General features: G+C 39.5%; 1 protein-coding gene across 9 annotated transcripts in view; it reads right to left on the reverse strand.

The window, feature by feature from the left end:
• hectd1 (HECT domain containing 1) overlaps positions 1–19,741 on the reverse strand; it is an 84,930-nt gene that overhangs the window by 53,302 nt on the left and 11,887 nt on the right. For all 9 annotated transcript variants that reach the window (XM_067991400.1, XM_067991401.1, XM_067991395.1 and 6 more), the window contains exons 3-8: positions 6,702–6,936; positions 4,020–4,247; positions 1,825–2,109; positions 937–1,207; positions 770–846; positions 467–565 (exon numbers count right to left, since the gene is read on the reverse strand). In XM_067991400.1, coding sequence (XP_067847501.1) covers positions 467–565; positions 770–846; positions 937–1,207; positions 1,825–2,109; positions 4,020–4,247; positions 6,702–6,936 — 1,195 coding nt within the window. The remainder of the gene's footprint in view (positions 1–466; positions 566–769; positions 847–936; positions 1,208–1,824; positions 2,110–4,019; positions 4,248–6,701; positions 6,937–19,741) is intronic.

The following is a 19,741-nucleotide window of genomic DNA, read 5'->3' on the forward strand; positions in this document are numbered from 1 at the left end:
TCTTAAATAATTGCCACTTTTTTGCCAATTTCTTTTCCCTAATTGTCCCTTTCCTCTCTTGCTAAGGTATAGCCTTACTGGTACCAGCCACCATTGAGTAATTCATCCTTCATGTTTGAGAAGAGACAGCAATTTCCAGCAGGCTATTTCACCATAGAAAGTGCATCATTGCAGAGTTTGATCCCACTCTCACCTGACACCCACACACAGCATTTTCCAATGGGAGTCAGCTGGATCAGCAATCATCTGGATCGCTGGTTGATTTTTTTCCTCTTCCCTAGCCCAATGGTGCTGAACCAACTGTAGCACCCCAATTGTTATCCCAAGGACATCTGCCCCAACAAATCAGGGAATGTACCTTACTTAGACTGTCTGAAATGGCTCACTACTACATTGGCCTTTATCCATTAAGCTATGGGAAGCTGTTTTCTACAACAGTTAACTACAGGAAAAGAGTCAATCGTACCTTTGCAACCTGTGGCCTTCCAAAACAAGCGGCGTAGTGCAATGATGAAGACCTCTGACCCCTGTTGACATCAGCACCCCTCTCGCAAAGAAATTCCACCTGAAAAGATAGTTTAATAAGCAGATGATCATTTGCTTTTCTGCGTAATACTTAAGATGTGTAAAATAACTTTTTCTCAATAAAGTGTTTATAACAAATTATCTTTACTGCGTTCAAATTAATTAGTTTTCTGTTCACACCAATATTTATGACATACAAAGCAGAGACTTTAGGGCAGTTCTAAAGTTGCACAGGTTTGCTTACCATTTCCTGAGTTCCAAAAGCTGAAGCCCAATTCAAAAGGGTTTGGCCCACATCATCCATAAAATTTACTTCAAAAGCTACAACAAAAAGCCATAAACAATTAGTTGGAGGAAAAAATCCTTTTACATAAAAAAAAATATTTTTTTTGCCCCCGAACACGAACCTACCTCCAGTATCAATAGCATCTATCAATGCATCAGTATCTTTACTACGGATGCAATCAATAAGTTGCCTATGAGAACGTTCCCCAGAACTATCCAACCTCCGTAGGCCAGGGATTCTGCCTGTGGAGCCAGCACTGGACTTTGGCAAAGCTTTACGTCCTTCAAAAAGTAATACCAAAAGTAGATCCACCAATCGCATGGTGTCAAGCACACACCTTTCATCACCCTGTAGTGCACTTTCAATTGAGTCAGGTAGCGCTGATCTTAATAAATCCTAGGGGGAAAACATCTGTTAACACTACAGTGAAAATCAAACAACAAATGTTAGGACAGAGTGAAAAGCATTGCAACTTCATCAGCTATGGCTTCCTATTGCGGTACATGAGTGCTAATAAAAAGTGCTTTGTTTTAATTTGAGCTACGAAGACATTTGATTTTAAAATCAATGTGATTTGATAAGATTTTGACTGCAGATACATATTCAACATTGAAATCTTGTGCTTGAATTCTTATTTTAAGTCAAGTTACAAATAAATCTGAACTTAAATTGAATATGAATTACGCTATCAGGATAAAAATCCACTAATCTTTATTTTAAATCAGAGATCCAAAATTCTTAATAGCAACACTTATGTAAATATATTAAATTAACAAAATATGAAAATCTGATTAGAAATTATGACGTACTGTTTATTTTTATGGTCAATGATAAAATATTAGTAACACTTGCAACATGCTCCAATTAAGATGCATGAAAGTAATAAATTTAATGACTTTGTATCCACTTTTTAAAAAAAAGTGAAGTTCAAATGTCCAGCACCTTTCTCTAGTTTTTCTTTTATTGCTGCAAAGTCATGCATGAGAAGGGAGTTCAAAGAGTTGAATCCTTACGTGTGTCACAACAGGGGAACCTCTGCAGAGTGTGGAAAGCAGACTAACAATTGTTGATACTTGGTTACTAAGTTTAGAATCAGCTGCATTGGGAGTTGCTCCTGTGGAGGTACGGCCTGGTTTGCAAGCAGATGAAGACCCTCCTGCCACTGAACCTCCAGCTGCTGCCATGCGGGAAAGCAGCTCTTCCGTCAACCCATGTTTTGCCAAAGGAGCTGGATCAACTCCACGACGAGTGAATCTGTCAGCTAAGGAAGCAAAACAACGCAGAGCTCCATCTGATACCTAAAAGTAAGAAAAGACCAATCTACTATTTGCATCATATCTAGCCACTTAGAAATGAAAATTAGCAGTCAAAAGAACAAATGAACAATTATGCCTTTTTCTGCCCTGGAAATCTGAAAATGTAGGTGAAATAACTAATACATGACAAAAGAACTAAATGCTTGAAGGAGAACAATATGCTTTGGAGAAGACCAAGTAATGTTAATTTAAAATGCTTCCCTCTTCCCCCACACTATAAAAATCAAAACATTTGAATTTCAACTGCTGTCCCAACAGAAATTAAAACTTTTCTGAGTTAAAAAGCAGCCCGGTACAGACACGTTAGTGTTTCCCTGCCGAAAAAGATCTGCTATGATAGCAAATGTGGCAAGTCACTTCTTCATTATGTTAAGCAGTGACTATCCATAATCTCCAATTCTGGATTGGACTGCCAATCAACAAAATTGAGTGCAAGCATAATACATCACTACCAGCATTTTGGAACAAGAAATCTGGAAGAGAAGCAGCAATGAACAGCAGGTGGCTGGTCCCTATACTGCCTACCTCCCATTCAGTGCAGCCCAACCTCTATGCATCTGCTGTATTACTAGACGTACCCAGTTGCCCTGTTCAGTGCCAAGAGCCAGCTATTAGCAAATGGTGTTAATTCAAACTTTGTGATGAATGTAAACAAAGCTCTATTACTGACAGCAGGACCATAAATTCAACTGAGCCCTTGCACACTCACGGCAGAACCTGGCTCAGCCTTTTAATTGTATTCATCTGCTTCCACTCTTTGGAGGACAACAGCAAGGAGCACTGGCCCCTTAATTGAAGCTGGGCAGGGAACCAATTGGAGGCACAAAGGTGCGCTGGACAGGATGAAAATGAGAGACAAATATATGAATTCCAGAAGGTTGCATGACCGATATAGAACCTGGAAATAAAAAAAAACTACTGCAAAGTATAAAAACATCAGTTGGTCTAATAATCGAGTCCCAAGCTGATCTTTTCTACTTTGGAGAGTGATGTTTTATTTTAAAAGTGTTTTACTTTAAAATCTCCCAACCCTAGAAAAAAAAAAGTGCCACTCTACTTTGTAATACCCAGTAGTTCACTGGCATCAATAAAAGAGATCACAGTCACTTTTCAGATGACTCTTTTTCACCTTGGCAGCAAATAAATACAAACCACATTCCTTCCTGGATTGTGTTCAAATATTCTCTGCCTACCACCTTAAAACACTCAAATCGGCAAGAAAAATGCATAATGAAATTATTTTCCTCCCCATCTTAGTTTCTTCTACTTCTGGCATAGAAGGTAGGCACGAGACCTATACCCAAGTCTTAGTCACTGGCACTCTTCAGACAACTTCTACGAGGCATGAGTGCAGTGACTGACCACCCAAATACTGTCTGTAGCTGGCTCCACAACATCCCTCTGTAGCACAGAGTGCTGAAGCAACAATATAAATGTACCACTGCAACATAATACAAGTTTCAAAATGTAAATGGCGATGAATGCAATGTGAGCAGCATGAGTGTCTTCCAGGAATCTGCCAATGCCAGTCATTAGATGTGCTTCTTAGTCTTCCTCGCCTTAGATTGTCAATGTGGCCTATAATGGATCTCAGCACCTCTAGCTTAATGAGAAAACTATCAACTAGGTTCAATAACCCCTGCTGGAAGTTGTGCAGATGCAAACTTGAAATGACAACAGGATCAGTCCTGGCTGTGATATCCCAGAGTCAAATAGCAAGCCAACACTCCCTGCCTAGAAAAGGAACTGTATTCCAGCAAAAGTATTTTTTGAAGAAGAGATGGAGCGGGGGGAAAGAGGGAAAAATAGGGAAAACTGCAGGATTGTTAAAATGTATCTATATAAAAAGAATGGCACTGAGACACTGAAGGTTGGCCCCTCACTCTACTTACTTGAGGATCTTCATGTTTCAATAAACTAGATAAAGACTCCACACAAGTCTCAAGTGATGAATCCTGAGGCTCCATTTTCCCACAAAGTCTGGAAACGACAGCCATTGCAGAATGTAAAGTGTCTTTATGAACAAGATGACCACTATCCCGTATAAAGGTTAACACACAATTTAAGCCTCCTGCTTCAAATACTGCTCCTGATTCTCGAGTACAGATGAGTTCAAGTACCTGTAAAATGAGGTCATATTCAATGTCAACAGTATGAATTACACAAGTTAAATGATAAACAAAAGTGAAAAGGTCAAAGATAAAAACAATTTCTTCACAAGAATCAGAAGTGGCTCAGTCTCAATAATTCTAAATACTTAAGGGCATTAAAAAGTTTAAGATTTACCATGTGTTATCACTGTTTTTCTTCACAAAGAAATAAGGGGTAAGTAGTTTTTTTAAAAACAGAGGCAAAACAATATTTGTATACCTGTTGGGAAAGAACGCAGCATTTATGTAAACAGAAATTAAGTTGTTTACCAGCTTCAAGTAGTTTTTGACAAAAGGTCTATCATTTAACTATACTAGAAAACAATAAATGTTGGAACTCAAATGAAATAGAAAATGTTGGAAATGCACAGATCAATCAACATCTGAAAGAGAAATACATATTAATGCTTCAGATACACTGACCAACTCTGATGAAGAGTCACATACAAAACATTAACTTGCATTTCTCTTTCACATGCTGTGCACTGGGCATTTCCTGTTCTCATTTAACATTCAACAGTTCAATCACCTGGTCTCAAATCCTAGAACTGTGAGCCACCTGTGACTGTCAACATCAATATTATTATAGTCGCCATACAAATTTTTTTTAATCACGAACATAATGTTCTATTAAAATAACTAACAATATTTGAGTGGAGTCAGCTGCGATGAGGTCGGATGTGCGCGGTCATCCAAAGATCAGAAAATCCTTTGACTTATTTTCTGAGAAAAAATTTTTGTTCAAGCCATTATCGCAATGTTTATTCGCTAGGTTTCGAACATCGAATTGCCAAATACTGTCCAGAATATGTAGCAATATGCTGTCAAATCACTGAAACTGAACTCTAAGTGCAAATGTACTAGTCAAAGCAGGCCTAAAGAAATCCCTTCTCAAATCCTGTTTAATTACTGAGCTCTAATGATGCAATATTGAATGTTTTGTAAGTATACAGTGTGTAGTAGTGCAAGACTGAATTGTTGAGGTTATCAGGTACCACTAGAACCACAAAAACAAAAGCAAAATACCGCAGATGCTAGAAATCAAATAAAAACAGAACATGCTGGAAACACTCAGCAGGTCAGGCAGCATCTGTGAAGAAAGAGTTAACGTTTCAGGTCGATGACCTTTCACTAGAATCACAAGCTGCCGAATGTACCCACTATTGGCAAGCCGTCCCAATACTTCAATTATGCTACACTCAAGAAATCATGCCTTTATGATGTTGGAGATACAGTAATTTCAATTGCAACCTGGGTTTGACTGTTAATGAACAAGGCCAGAGTTAAAATTATCTTGCCAACCCACCAATTTTAGCAAGATATTTTTTCCCTTCCTTATAGAAGTCTCTCAAGGGAGAGTGAAAAGAGAACATGTCATCAGGCCTCTCTCTACTTTTCATATAACTTCTGGGAAATGTAATTTTCACCTCATTAACAATCAGCAGGGGATAAGAACTAGTTTCTGTTGCAGAATTTTAGTGTACCAAAATGCTTGGTGAACTTGACTACTGTCTAAAAGTCAGTGTTGCTTGGCACAGTCACACTTTAACAATTAAATTTTCATGACCCTACTTCTAAGCAAGAATCTGCCCAAGAAATTCCATTTTATCAGGGAAATCTTAGCTAGAATAATTCATGGGCCAGTGTGCATACCAAATCTCATTTTATTCCCCATTTCTATAAAATCTTGTGCATTGGAAGTGCAGGTTTCCAAAGTGCTTTCTGATGAGGCCCTGTTAATGACATGACCAATAATATCATGTGGTTATCATGGACAATTCAGAACAGAAAATCCACAAGAAACATAGAAGGCAGCCATTACAATTCCATAGCAAAAACTGAAAATTTGAAAGTTAAAGTAATTCTAAACATTTAAAAATTCAAATTCTAACTGAAATTTTAATTAAGTTCAAGTCCTGGGCCTCAAGACATCTCTGAATTTCAATTTGTCAGCAAGTCTAATCAGAGGTGTCAACTGCCAAAAGCTACTCAATTCCAATTTTGAGTCATCAAGGATGTTTATGCTGGAGAATGGAACATGTCCCATTTCTTATCCCAGTGTTAGCGTCAGGTATAGCACAGCCAGATACAGAATAAAATTCCCTATTGCTCCAGTGCAACAAATTGTCAAATAGCCAGCCTGTGGCCTCTCAGATTGCCAATCTGTACCAAATTAGGGACAGCTGTGTGCCCTGGGCCATGCCTAGTAGAAACTGGACTGAGGCTGCCCAAATTGATTTCACATAGGACCTTGACAGTCAACAGGCAGAGGAGATTTGCATCCTATCAGTTTGGGCTGGATCTGACTCCAGGTTCCAGAAGGGAAAGTTCAGTTCCCACCATTTTGTTTAACTTTTGGCCGTAAGCTCAACTAGTTGATTTTTTTTTAAAATGGATTTAATATTACAGAAAGGTGTTTGTTACCTTCACGCACTGTTCAGCCAGGTCTCTGCTGGTCCTATTATTGAGCTCAACTACAACCAAACGGTTACAAAGTGCTTTAATGGCTCCATCCACTCCTACTATCCTTCGTGTACACTCAGCAGATACGTCCAGGTAGTATGTTATGGCACGTGCTGTCACTTCCAACACATTGTCAGGAGCACTTTCATCCAGAAAAATTTTGCATAGAGCTGGTAGAAAAGTACGAGGAGGGCACCTACAAAAACAAAAATCAGAAACACTTTTAAAAGGATTGCATCCACAAAAAAAGTAATGCCACCAAATGCAGTCATTTAATTTTTGCTGTTCTATTAATGGGAGAATACGAGATCAACCTCAGCATAAGTCACCAATCAGCAACTAAATACTGCATCACTCTTTACAAACCTACATTTAACATGTCCTGTTCTTCAAATTAAAAAGTTAATAAAAGGCTGGTTGAACTCAGCACTCACCTATTACACAAAGCAAGCCATTACTAGGCATTTTTTGAAGTCATTATGAATGATAACACATTTCACCCCACACCCAAAAAACAAATGGCAAATTTCAACAGAAGCATCAACTTTCCATCCTGTTATTTATGAATGTATTTAATAAGACATAAAATAAGATTTTTAAAAAAGAAAAAGAAAACAAAATGCAGCAGTGCAGGAGATTACTAAGAACTATGTCCAATGGCACCACTGCTCTTCCATTTATGTGGAATTCCATTGTGTAGAATACAGTGCCATAATACAAGATTATTTTTTGAGTTTCAATCCATTTGGGCACTTTCTAAGACTAACAGTCAATGAGAATGAAATATTTCAAGAACCATTAATATTATGTCTGCTTCATTTAAAAAATAATTGACATTTTTATTTGAAGCAATCCCTTCACATCTTGAATTAAAAAATCTGGAAACTTTTAAACTTCAATACAGGAACTTAGGTGGAGAATCTCAAGAAAAGTAAGACTACTTTCCTTTCCAGCAAATGAAGTACTTGATGGCATATATAACATTTTAGGTTTTCTCATTATAGTCCACACTATTTAGATCCACTGTGTCATTCCTCGCAATTTTTATTTAAATTATGGGTCTATCCATGCAACTATCTGTCTACCAATCTCTAAATCTGCAGGGTTTTTGTCCTCTCTTCCGGTATCTCTTTTTTGCTCAATATGAATCGTTGTTGGTGTATCTGTCTCTCATTTTTCTTCTTTGAACACAAAATTCTGACAGGGTTATACAAACTGGATGCAGGGAGGATGTTTCCCCTGGCTGGGGGGTCCAGAAAGTGGGATCGCAGTCTCAGAATACAGGGTAGGACATTCAGGACTGAGATGAGAAGAAATTTCTTCACTCAGAGGGCGGTGAACCTGTGGAATTCTCTACCACAGAAAGCTGTGGAGGCCAAGTCACTGAATATATTTAGGGAGCTAGATAGATTTCTAGACACAAAAGGCATCAAGGGGTATGGGGAGAGAGCAGGAATATGGTATTGAGATAGAGGATCAGCCATGATCATAGTGAATGGCGGAACAGGATCAAAGGGCTGAATGAACTACTTCTGCTCCTACTTTCTGTTTCTATGTTTCTTCTCACTGTCTGTCTCTCTCTATCTGTAAGTTCTCACTGGCTTTCTAATCTCCCTTCTATATGCCTACCGCTCTGTCTGTACACTTGCATACTTTTTCTTCCTATTTTTCTCTCATTTCCATATGCTTTTCTTCTTCTTCTGTACATCTCCCACTGACTCCACGCACATTTTTATTTATTTTTTCTATTAGGATGCATCTCACTGACTTTCTTTTTATCTATCACTGTCTACTTCTCATCTCATCCAAATTTGAAGTTAGGAGAAAGCAGTGTCCGTGGTCACAGCTGGGATGCACTGCTACACTGGGACACAGAGTAACTGTCATTACTGTGGTGAATCTGGAACACTCAAACAAACTACCTCTGAAATTTCCATTCACTAAAAAGAGTTATAAAACACTAAGCAAACCAATGAAGCCACTCAAAAAGTTGCATAAAGTTTTAAGCAACGTTGACAATTTCCCATATCTCCTTTTTTTTCATCCTGCCCCACCATTTTAGACCATTTGCATACATAGAGTAGTGATAATGGGGGACTTCAACTATCCTAATAGAGACTGGGATAGTAACAGCGTAAAGAGCAAAGAGGGGGAGGAAATTTGAAGTGTGTTCAAGAGAACTTTCTTGACCAGTATGTTTCCAGCCCAATGAGAAAGGAGGCATTGCTGGATCTGGTTCTGGGGAATGAAGTGGGCCGTGGTCAGTGGAGGAACATTTAGGAAACAGTGATCATAGTATCATAAGGTTTACATGAGCAATGGGAAAGGACAAGGAGCAATCTAGAGTAAAAATATTTAATTGGAGGACGACCAATTTCAGTGGGTTGAGAATGGGTCCGGCCCAGATAAAATGGAATCAAAGATTGGCAGGCAAAACTGTTAATCAAACAATGGTTCAGGTACAGCCTAGGTAATTCCCATGAGAGGGAAAGGGAGGGCAACTAAAGCCAGAGCTCCCAGAATGACAAAAGAGAAAGAGAGTAAGATGAAGCAGAAAAATGGGGCATATAACAGATGTCAGGTTGTTAATACAAGTGAGAACCAAGCTGAATATAGAAAGTTCAGAGGGGAAATGAAAAAAGAAAATAAAAGGGGCAAAGAGAGAGGATGAGAATAGACTGGCAGCTAACATAAAAGGCATATAAACAGTAAATCGGTAGTAAGAGGAGGGGTGGGACCAATTAGGGATCAAAAAGATCCACACATGGAGGCAGAGGGCATGGCTGAGGTACTAAATGAGTACTTTACATCTGTCTTTACCAAGAAAGAAGATGCTGCCAAAGTCACAGTAAGAGAGATGGTTCGAATACTGGATGGGCTAAAAATTGATAAAGGGGAGGTATTAGAAAGGCTGGCTGTACTTAAAGTAGCTAAGTCACCCGGTCCAGATAGGATACATTCTAGGTTGCTGAGGGAAGGGTGGAAATTGCAGAGGTACTGATATCTTCCAATCATCCTTGGGTATGGGGATGCTGCCGGAGGACTGGAGAATTGCAAATGTTACACCCTTGTTCAAAAAAAGGGTGCAAGGATAAACCCAGCAACTACAGGTCAGTTTAACCTCGGTGGTGGGGAAACTTTTAGAAACGATAATCCGGGACAAAATTAACAGTCACTTTGAGAAGTGTGGATTAATTAAGGAAAGCCGGCACAGATTTGTTAAAGGCAAATCATATGTAACCAACTTGATTGTTACCTCGTCAAAAAAAAACTCAGTGTTGATGAGGGCAATGCGGTTGATGTAGTGTATCTGGACTTCCAAAAGGCATTTGATAGTGCCACATAATAGCTTGTCATCAAAGTTGAAGACCATGGATTAAAAAGAGCAGTGGCAGCATGGATACAAAATTGGCTAAGTGACATATTAACAACTTGGACTTGGTGTACAGGGCACAATTTCAAAATTTGCAGATGACACAAAACTTGGAAGTGTAATGAACAGTGAGAAGGAGGATAGTGATAGACTTCAAGAGGACATAGACAGGCTGGTGAAATGGGCAGGCACGTGGCAGATGAAATTTAACGCAGAAGTGCGAAGTGATACCTTTTGGTAAGAAGAATGGGGAGAGGCAATATAAACTAAAGGATACAATTCTAAAAAGGGGTGCAGGAACGGAGAGATCTGGGGGTATATGTGCACAAATTGTTGAAGATGGCAGGGCAGGTCGAGAAAGGGGTTAAAAAAGCATACAGGATCCTGGGCTTTATAAACTGAGGCATAGCGTATAAAAGCAAGGAAGTTATGGTGAACCTCTATAAAACACTGGTTTGACCACAACTGGAGTGTTGTGTCCAATTCTCGGCACTGCACTTTAGGAAGAATATGAAGGCCCAAGAGATTTACTGGAAAGGTTCCAGGGATGAAGAACTTTCGTTACGTGGATTGACTGGAGAAGCTGGGGTTGTTGTCCTCACAGCAGAGAAGGTTGCGAGCAGATTTAATAGAGGTATTCAAAATCATGAAGGGTCGAGACAGAGTTGATAGAGAGAAACCGTTGGTGGAAGGGTCAAGAACCAGAGGACATATATTTAAGGTGATTGGCAAAAAAACCAACGGCGACATGAGGAAAAAAATTTTTTTTAAATATAGTGAGTGGTTATGATCTGGAATGCACTGCCTGAGGGGGTGGTGAAAGCAGATTCAATCATAGCTTTCAAAAGAGAATTGGGTAAGTACTTGAAGGGAAAAAATTTGCATGGCTATGGGGAAAGGGACTAGCTGGCTTGCTCTTGCAGAGAGCCGGCACGGACTCGATGGACCAAATTGCCTCCTTCGTGCTGTAACCGTTGTATGAAATTTTACTGCTCAAGCTCTTTCAGTTCGCCCCAATCTCATTTTTACTTATTTGTCAATCTTCTATTCTCTATTTATAAGTCTCAGTTTTGCATTCAACTTTATTCCTTGAGCAACAATTACAATTTTCACTGTTTTGATGTTCAAAAAATCATTCCGCACTCCTAGAACTACAACACCCAGAATGCTCAGTCCTTGAGACTCCACCCCATACTAAACAACACTTATCTAATGACTGTGGAAATGTAAGAAAGGGAAGTTATCATGATAGCTTTGTTTTAGAAAGGGATATTTCTGCCTCCCTATTTCAAGCCATGTGCACCTTTCGGCTTTCCAGCCTCCTGGAACAATGCTGTATTCTGCTCAGGCTTATGTCCCATCCCACTCACTACCTCCAAGCCCAGGATCTCCCACTCCCAACAACTTCTAGCCCCCCCCCCCCCACTTCCAGGGCTCCTGGTTCAGTACAGCCGAGGCCTGCCCAACCCATCCAGAAAATATCAAGAAGGCAAAAGCAAAATACTGTGGATGTTGGAAATCTGAAATAAAAAAGAAACAGAAAATGTTGGAAACACTCAGCAGGTTAGGCAATATCCGTGGAGAGAGAAGCAGAGTTAACGTTTCAGGATGATGACCTATCAGAAAAAATTCAAATTTGACTTAGTCCCAAGGTCCTGGATATTCGTATGGCCCAGTGCACGATAAAGTAGATGACTGTCTAAATTCACTTATGAAGAATGGCCACTTGTACAAAGTACTGGAGTACCGCCAAACTGTATAACGACAAGAGTCAGTGCCTCAGGAGAGAGAAAAACTGAAGAAAATTGGAAAAAAAACTACAAACTCGTTGAAAATCTTCAAACTGCAAATATATTGTTTACAGGGCAAAAAGAGAAAGACAAACATTGCTGCCAAGTCCGGTGCTCTCAAATTGACCCATAAGGGCATCAGTGAGGTCCGGAAAGAACATTATACTGAGTCAGCATCTGACCCAGCAAGCTGCAGTAGAACCCATCTGCATGGAGGTTAGGTAAGCCAGTGAAGTGTACTGTACAGATCAACGGTCTTAATGGGAGCAACTGGACTCAACACCATTCTGCTTCGCTGATAGTATGGTGAACATTAGTCATATTGACTTGCTAAAAGCTGTATTGAGAAAGACTGGGTGTTGGAGTGGGGATTCTGAGCACGAAATAGCAAAGGGAATCATCAGGGAAAACAAGGGCCAGGAACTTAAGATTTGCCTTGGAGGTGCTCTTTTGAAGCTGGTGAAGAGAATTCTCTTCTCGCAGGGGTGGGGAATGAAGAGAAGAGATAAGCATGGTACCTTTGAGGCCGAAGCAGCTCAAAGATGAAACATCCAATGATGGAAATTCAGAACCATGTCAACCTGCTATAATAGATTCGGTAATCCAATACCAAAACCAGACAGGTTCATAGTATTCCAAAACACTATTAATAATTGACCAGCCAGCCATACTGGAACCTGAAGAGGTAAAACAAGCAATGGGGTCTAGGATTCTTGCCACTCACCTCCAGATAACCCTGCAAGCTGATGGGTAGGGTGATTTGAGCTGGAAAAACAGCAGGAAGTTTACTAGTACTCTGTATTGTTTTAGCTCGTTAAACTCCAGCAATATCCCTACACACACTTCAAGTTCCAAAATCTTGGCTTTGGGAAACTGTACCCAAGGTCTCCGGTGAAACGTATTTCTGCAGACAGAGAGTATGCTCTCCATATTGGAATAACAGAAAACCCTAGGTGTAGATTTTCAAGTAGCTTGACTTGGAGACTCACACATGGTGATGGATGCCGAACAGACACCAGGCTGCCCATAATTTAAAAAACGCTAAGTGATCAAAGAGAAGTGTGAAATTCCTTGGTATTACATTGTGTTCTTTCATACAACTTTCCAAGTGATTAAGCAGGCAAAGTGTGAGCCTCAAATGGAAAACAAAATTATGACGGTCTTGTTCAGCACTTAACACTTTACTATGTATTTCTCTGCACTCGTTACAAAAGAATCAAGGTCAGTAAGTTAAAGCAATAAGTAGCTTTGCCATGCAAACCAGGAAGATCCTGTTTATACTAAGTTAGTTAATCTGAGCTTGGTGAGGGGGGGGGGGGGCACAATTGGCTTCAGCACACCTTTGTTTGCGTGGCTAAGGAACAAAAATCCCCACGGTTCCTACTCACTATCCAACTAAACTTTGCTTGAAGTGCACTTGAGAATGTTGGGCAGAGACTGGATCAGGGCCAGCTCCAATGTCCTCCAACATCGAATAGGCACTGTTTAGATTCAGCAATGAAGAATAGCCACTTGGTAAGGCACGAGTGAACACCCAGCCTGTGAAACCAGGCCTCAACTAGGAGTCAACATCTTCAAGGGGAAAACGTCAAAGGGGAAAAGGAGGAAGAAATTGAAGTAAGGTAGGCTGTAATCATGTCTGACACTCTCCCAGAACCATTTTATTGATAAACGGTTAGGATAGCAAAAAAAATAAAAATGAGGAACCCTGTTATCCAGGATCTTAACTATAATTTTAAATGACAGTCTGATTTCTGAAGCACATGCAAAACCTATAATTTCCCCAAAAGTACAAGTTCTCTCCCAGTCAGAAAATATGCTATTGTTTCAGTCAGTGCCATATGCATATTTGACCACAAGTTACATGGTTTGTGTTCCAGTTCCAGGGATGCTAAAGGTGCCCTTTAAGTCATAAAAAGCCCAACTGATATGACCAGTGGAAAGGCCAACATTTTGTTAGTAGAAACAATTCAAATTCTTTGCCTCGTCTAGAGAAAAGCAAACATTCTTGCTAGTTAGCAACATGTTGCGACGGTAAGTTTCCATGAAGACAAAAATGAGACTTTCTCCTTTTCTAAGACAAGGCTGGGGGAATACTTGGTACAAAAATTACTCCCTTGCCTTAATGAAAACAAACAGGTAGAAAAAGAACCAAAAAACATCAGCTCGGATAGACCTCTCCACAAGTGAAATTGAACAAATAACTTGTAAGTCATAAGTTGTAGTTACCTCACAAACATTATTTAACACACACTCTACTCATACCTTCATATCAGGAAAAAAATTCTGAAAATGAATGTTAATGAGTACTTTTGTAGCACAACCAAAAATGCTTTGTGACATCAACACAATAATAAATTCAGCTATGGAAATCAGCTTTTTATTACTATTCTCTCTTCACACATAAGGAATCCACCCCTGCCCAGAAGCTGCGGGCATGAAATACTCTACATTGCTCAATTATTTTTAGCCTGCAATCTGTGCCAAGTATAATCATGAATTTACAAAGGGCTCAGCATGTCCTAGTGAAGGAATTAACTTCTCAACTTTGCATATTGTGATCAGCCCTTTTACATTCTCATCAAATTCTGTACAGGGATAGTAATTATCCTGCCAAAAAATATTTAATTGCCAGTAGCATAGCACCATATGCTTAAAAGCTCACAATCGCATCTGTAAAATACTACCCACAGCTTCCTGATACTCTTGCATCCGACTCACTTTTGTTAGCATTAATATCCAGGAGAGGAAATGCACTGCATCATTTGAAGTCTGCTTTAACAGCTGAGGGCTGGGTCATTGCCAGTAACATACTTCGAACGGGAGGGTGATACTAAACCTAGGATGTGGAACTTCCATCTGATCAACCTAGACGGCCGAGAGCACGGCCGCCAATGGTGGCGCGAAGGGAGTAGGGGATGCACTGGAGGCCAGAGTTCAAAGAACGCAGAGTTCTCGGAGGGGCGTAGGACTGGAGAAGGTTACAGACATAGGGAGGGGCTCGGCCACGAAGGGATTTGAACACGTGGATGAAATTTTAAAATATGAGCTTTTGGGGGACTGGGAGCTAGTGAGTCAGTGATAAGATCTTGCATTCCTACTTCCCCACTCCTACAATCAGAATTTGAACTGATTGCTATTCCAGAGCACTGTCACCGAAGCAAGGAGCCAGGATACGAGAAAGCCATGAATAATATCCATATCCAGTGTTCGAGACTCTATCCAAGAGTGGCATATTTACATTGTTTGGTAGAATCTAGAATGCTAAAGCTAAACAGAAGCATTGCCATAGTGAATACTTTGGAAACTTAATACTTCTTTGGCAAAGATGCACCTTGTCACGTCTGTTTCAAACACATTAACTGTTGCACGTTCAGACAGCCTACCTAGAATGAATCAGTCTATCGAGAGAAGGAAGTTTGAGTTACAACGACCAAATTATCTCAGAAGCCAAAATTCCCCTGGTTACTTCAGAATACAATAGATGCTTTTGGCTAACAAATGGTGAGTACAGCATTAACTCATTAATAACTTGACGATGGGGGAGGGTCTCCAGAACCCCGACAAAGGAAAGTCCCAGCTGATCTCAACATATGGGGGCAGGATCAGGCCAAGGTGGGCCCAGTCAAATACCCACGAACACTCACCACTTAAGCACTCAAATGAATAATGGTCATTTAAACCATGACATCACATGGAAACAACTCTCAGTTGCAGATTTGCTAACATACAATAGATCGGTATGTCTACTTGCAGTCCCGTGTATTTGACCCACTCGGGAACATCTAACTTAATAATACGTAGCTAAATGGCTCTTTGCGGACAAGTTTTTATTTTCTAATAAAATAGACTTGAAGTAATTGGTAGAAGGATTAGAGGGGAGTTGAGGAGAAATGTTTTCACTAGAGGGTGGTGGGGGTCTGGAACTCACCAGGGTAAGTGGTGGAGGCATGAAACCCTCATCACATTTAAAAATACTTGGATGTGCACTTGAAGTGCCGTAACCTACAAGGCTACGGACCAAGAGCTGGAAAGTGGGATTAGGCTCAACAGCTCTTTTTCGGCCAGCACACACACAATGGGCCGAATGGCCTCTTTCTGTGCCGTAAATTTCTATGATTCTGTAAGAATCCTCTGGTGTCTCTCAAGTACCTGTTACTCAGGTGTAAGCCGACAGTGTGTGCGTACAGGCTATTCAATCATAGAGGACATCATAGTAAACCTCTATGTAGTTCTCACCCAACATCTCCAAAGCCCATTTCCAGCAAAGGTTGGCAGTAACCCCGGACAATTTTTCTTTCCCTAAACAGGGCAACTGCAGCCAATCATAGCACCTATGCAACTGATCCAACTGACATCCAAATAGCAAACAATCGTGCGGCCTGATTATTTCCCAATTCTGCAACCGCTAATCTCTACCGTGACGTGGGTCGAAGATCCATTACATACGATTTTTGCTGGCACTATTTCAAACCTAAATTTGGGTTAGGCAGGGCTTTAATATTTGCAATGTTTGAGAAATTTGGAAACAAAGAGGAACAGCAGAGGTCTTTAGGATAATGAAATTGCAGGGAACCATGCCAAATTGGTTACTCTTAGCACATACACCTACATCAGATCATGTTACTGTACCCAGAATTGTGTCTCCAAAACAGACACAACGGGATGCAAAATATTTCCAGATGGGTACCTACAAAGGAAAAGGGGCTTGTTGAAGTCGACATCCAACTCTATTTCACAATTTGGCAGCAGTGGGGCAAACATATAAAGTTAAGTGTCCGTTTAGTACAGGCAGGGCTGAACTTGTTCAGGTTGTCTGGTATTGCTTTTTGATGTTTTATTGCTGTTTCTTTTTTTGTAAGTTCTGAAACTTGCTCTGAGTAGCAACTGTATTTTTTGGCAACCAGAACAGGAGGCATGCATCTGAAGTAAATAAAGTATTGCAAGGAATCGACCACTGATATGCAAATCAAAAGATCCCTCAAAAGCAAGAGAGATATTCATGAACTATTATTACTTAGCCTCTGCTCGGTCTTTTTTTTTTGGCAAGAGACAGTTGAACTTTTCTAGTTAACTTTTACATGCAAGAACGAGCCAGAGCATGGCCAGCTCCATACCGTCATGTTCGCAAAATGCAATTTTTTCCCCCCAAAAGTGAGTATCATGGTAAACGGTAAAAGGATCAGTTTTGTTTCTCAAACTTATGCCTAAACAAAAGTAAAGACGTAACATATATTTCAATTGTGGAGTGACAGCAACATACACCAATGGTTCCACAAATTAAAGATCATCGATTCTTCAATAGGAAGTTGTCTCCAAGCCTCAGCAACTGGAATATCCAGCTACTCCAAAAAACATTGCTCTAGTACCACTTGTTATGGTAATATTACAGCGCAGAGCAAATCTACTCGCTCAATACATTTAAAATTAATTTCAAATAAACTATGTTCTTGAGAAACCAACCTTGATGTTTCCAAAGTTCAATATGTTTACATCTATCTCAAAAACATTGCAATACAATGGCATTTTGTCCACGTGACACCCTGACTGATTTACACAAGTTCTCTGCATTAACAGGAGTTAATGCAGAGAACTCAAAACATTAACATGTTTTGAGTTATCAAAATATGGCAAATCACAACTACTTTCCTCCTATCCCTTATTTTGACCATGTTACACAGATAAAAAAAAGATACTTCCCTACTGTATTACCGCTACTTACATAACCAATAGGTAAAACTCGAAAAGATATAAGGTATTCCACCGTGCAAGAACTTTTAGCTTTCCTTGCTCGTATCAAGATATTTAAAAGGGGCAGAGAGAGGGGGTCGGAGCTGAAACAGCAGATGGTTTCTGTGAGAGTGACACATTTTAACGTCACTTTCCTGATTGGTAAATAACACATTTACCAGATTTAATGCAAACACTTTTAAGATTGTACTGCTTCACAATTTAACTTTAGGGCAAATCTTGTGCCCCAATGACAGAATATACTGTAATAATATTTTGGGGTGAATGTTTGTGCACATGAAGGTGAGGGATGTAGCACATTTCCAACATGGTACATCAGGCACAGGCAGGATGCAGAGCTTCTTTTACTCTACCTTAAACTCAAAAGCACCCTTCACTACATCAGTGTGAATTTTTCCACATCCAAACTCTCTTCTTCTGCTTTTTAAAATGAGTGAGATTTCCAATTACAACCAAATTATAAGCAGTTCCGCATTGTGAATTCAAGGCCACAGGAAATAGCTAAGATTTCCAAAACGTATTCCACTTAAAGCACTTACAACCTGGAGACTGAATTGGTCTGTACTAAATTAAACCAAAACCTCAGAAGTCAAGTGACTGCGTGACACCCAGTCCCATAACTTTTTTACCAATAATAAATTTTGCCACACTGTGACCTCAGAAGTTGCTTGGAACATTTTATTTAAAAGGACTCACAACAACAGCTCCTTAATACAGAGGCTATTCGCACGACCTGGTTCTAAAATTTGTCACCTCGGCACTCAAAAGTAGATGTGTAGCAGCCAAATCCATAAAAAAACAAAAATAAGTGAGGATTTTAGTTCTATAACTGGAAGCTAGCTTGAAGCAGTTGTTTAATCTGGTGGAAAAAAATATATACTTGAAGCGCACTTTTAGTACTTAAATATAAAAAAAAATTTCCTGATAAAATGTGGTATACCTTATTTTTAAAAATAATTTAACCACGTATTTTGGAGATACAACTTTTTAATTTTAAAATTGACAGGATGCAATGGGTATTGGTGTATAACTACTTAATTTCACCTTAAGAAAATATGTTTTTACTATATTTGCACACTGGCAACCTCTACTGTATTTTAGTCACAATTAATTCCAGATTTCTGATCCTAGTGTACTTTAATTATAAATATTTACCTTCACTTATTAAGTAAAAATATGTATTCACATCAACTACATTTATTCTTTTTTAAACCACAGAAAATAAAGTATCCTCAAATGCACAGGACATTTTAAAACGCACCATGTAAAACTGTGAAACTAGACAAATTAAAGAAAAACAGTTTTAAAAAATAAAAATAATTCACCCAACAGCAGATATTTTCCATGCAAAAATGAAGCTCTGCCTTTGTTGTTCACAACATTAAATCAACATAGATCCTGCCACTCTAGTTTCTGGTTCCTCATGCTAATTAGCAATGTGGCAAAAAGACAATTTGTAAATTTTGGACAAGTATGAGATTTTAAAAAATAAATCAATGCATGACATTTAAACCTTTTTAAAACTATTATAAATTTGATTCAACGGAGTCTTAAAACGAAAACTTAATTTGGGCCTGTGAAGTTTTAGATGATCTAAACAGTAATACTGGTTAACATAGCCAACTATATTGATGAAACAGCCATTAAGTAGTCAAAAATTATATAGCAAGAATTCCCTTTCAAGCCTGACCCCCGAAGTTGCTGAAGGGAGCTGAAACTGGATGCTGACATTGAGCAGGATGATGTTCTGGCTCATCCAAGCCTTGATGTCAGAGCGACAGACTGCAGCAGTCATGGAATCAAGGATGGAAGTTGACCACGTCTGCAGATAGTTGCACTGTTAAGTGCCATATACTGTAGGTATAAAATAGGAGCCATGAGAGAAGATGAACTAACTACGTTGGGACAGGTAGGAATAGAACCAGCATAGTAGTGTAGTGCAATGAAGAGCAGCAGGGGAGGAGATGGAACGGTTGACTGTGCCAAAGCCATTGACAGATTGAGAAAAACGAGGGAGAGCACATCATGGCTGCAGTCACACAGGATGCTGTTGGTGAATTTAACAAGGGTAGTATTGGTTATTTGGA

The sequence above is a fragment of the Heptranchias perlo genome, chromosome 10 (assembly GCF_035084215.1).
Source record: "Heptranchias perlo isolate sHepPer1 chromosome 10, sHepPer1.hap1, whole genome shotgun sequence".
NCBI lineage: Eukaryota > Metazoa > Chordata > Chondrichthyes > Hexanchiformes > Hexanchidae > Heptranchias > Heptranchias perlo.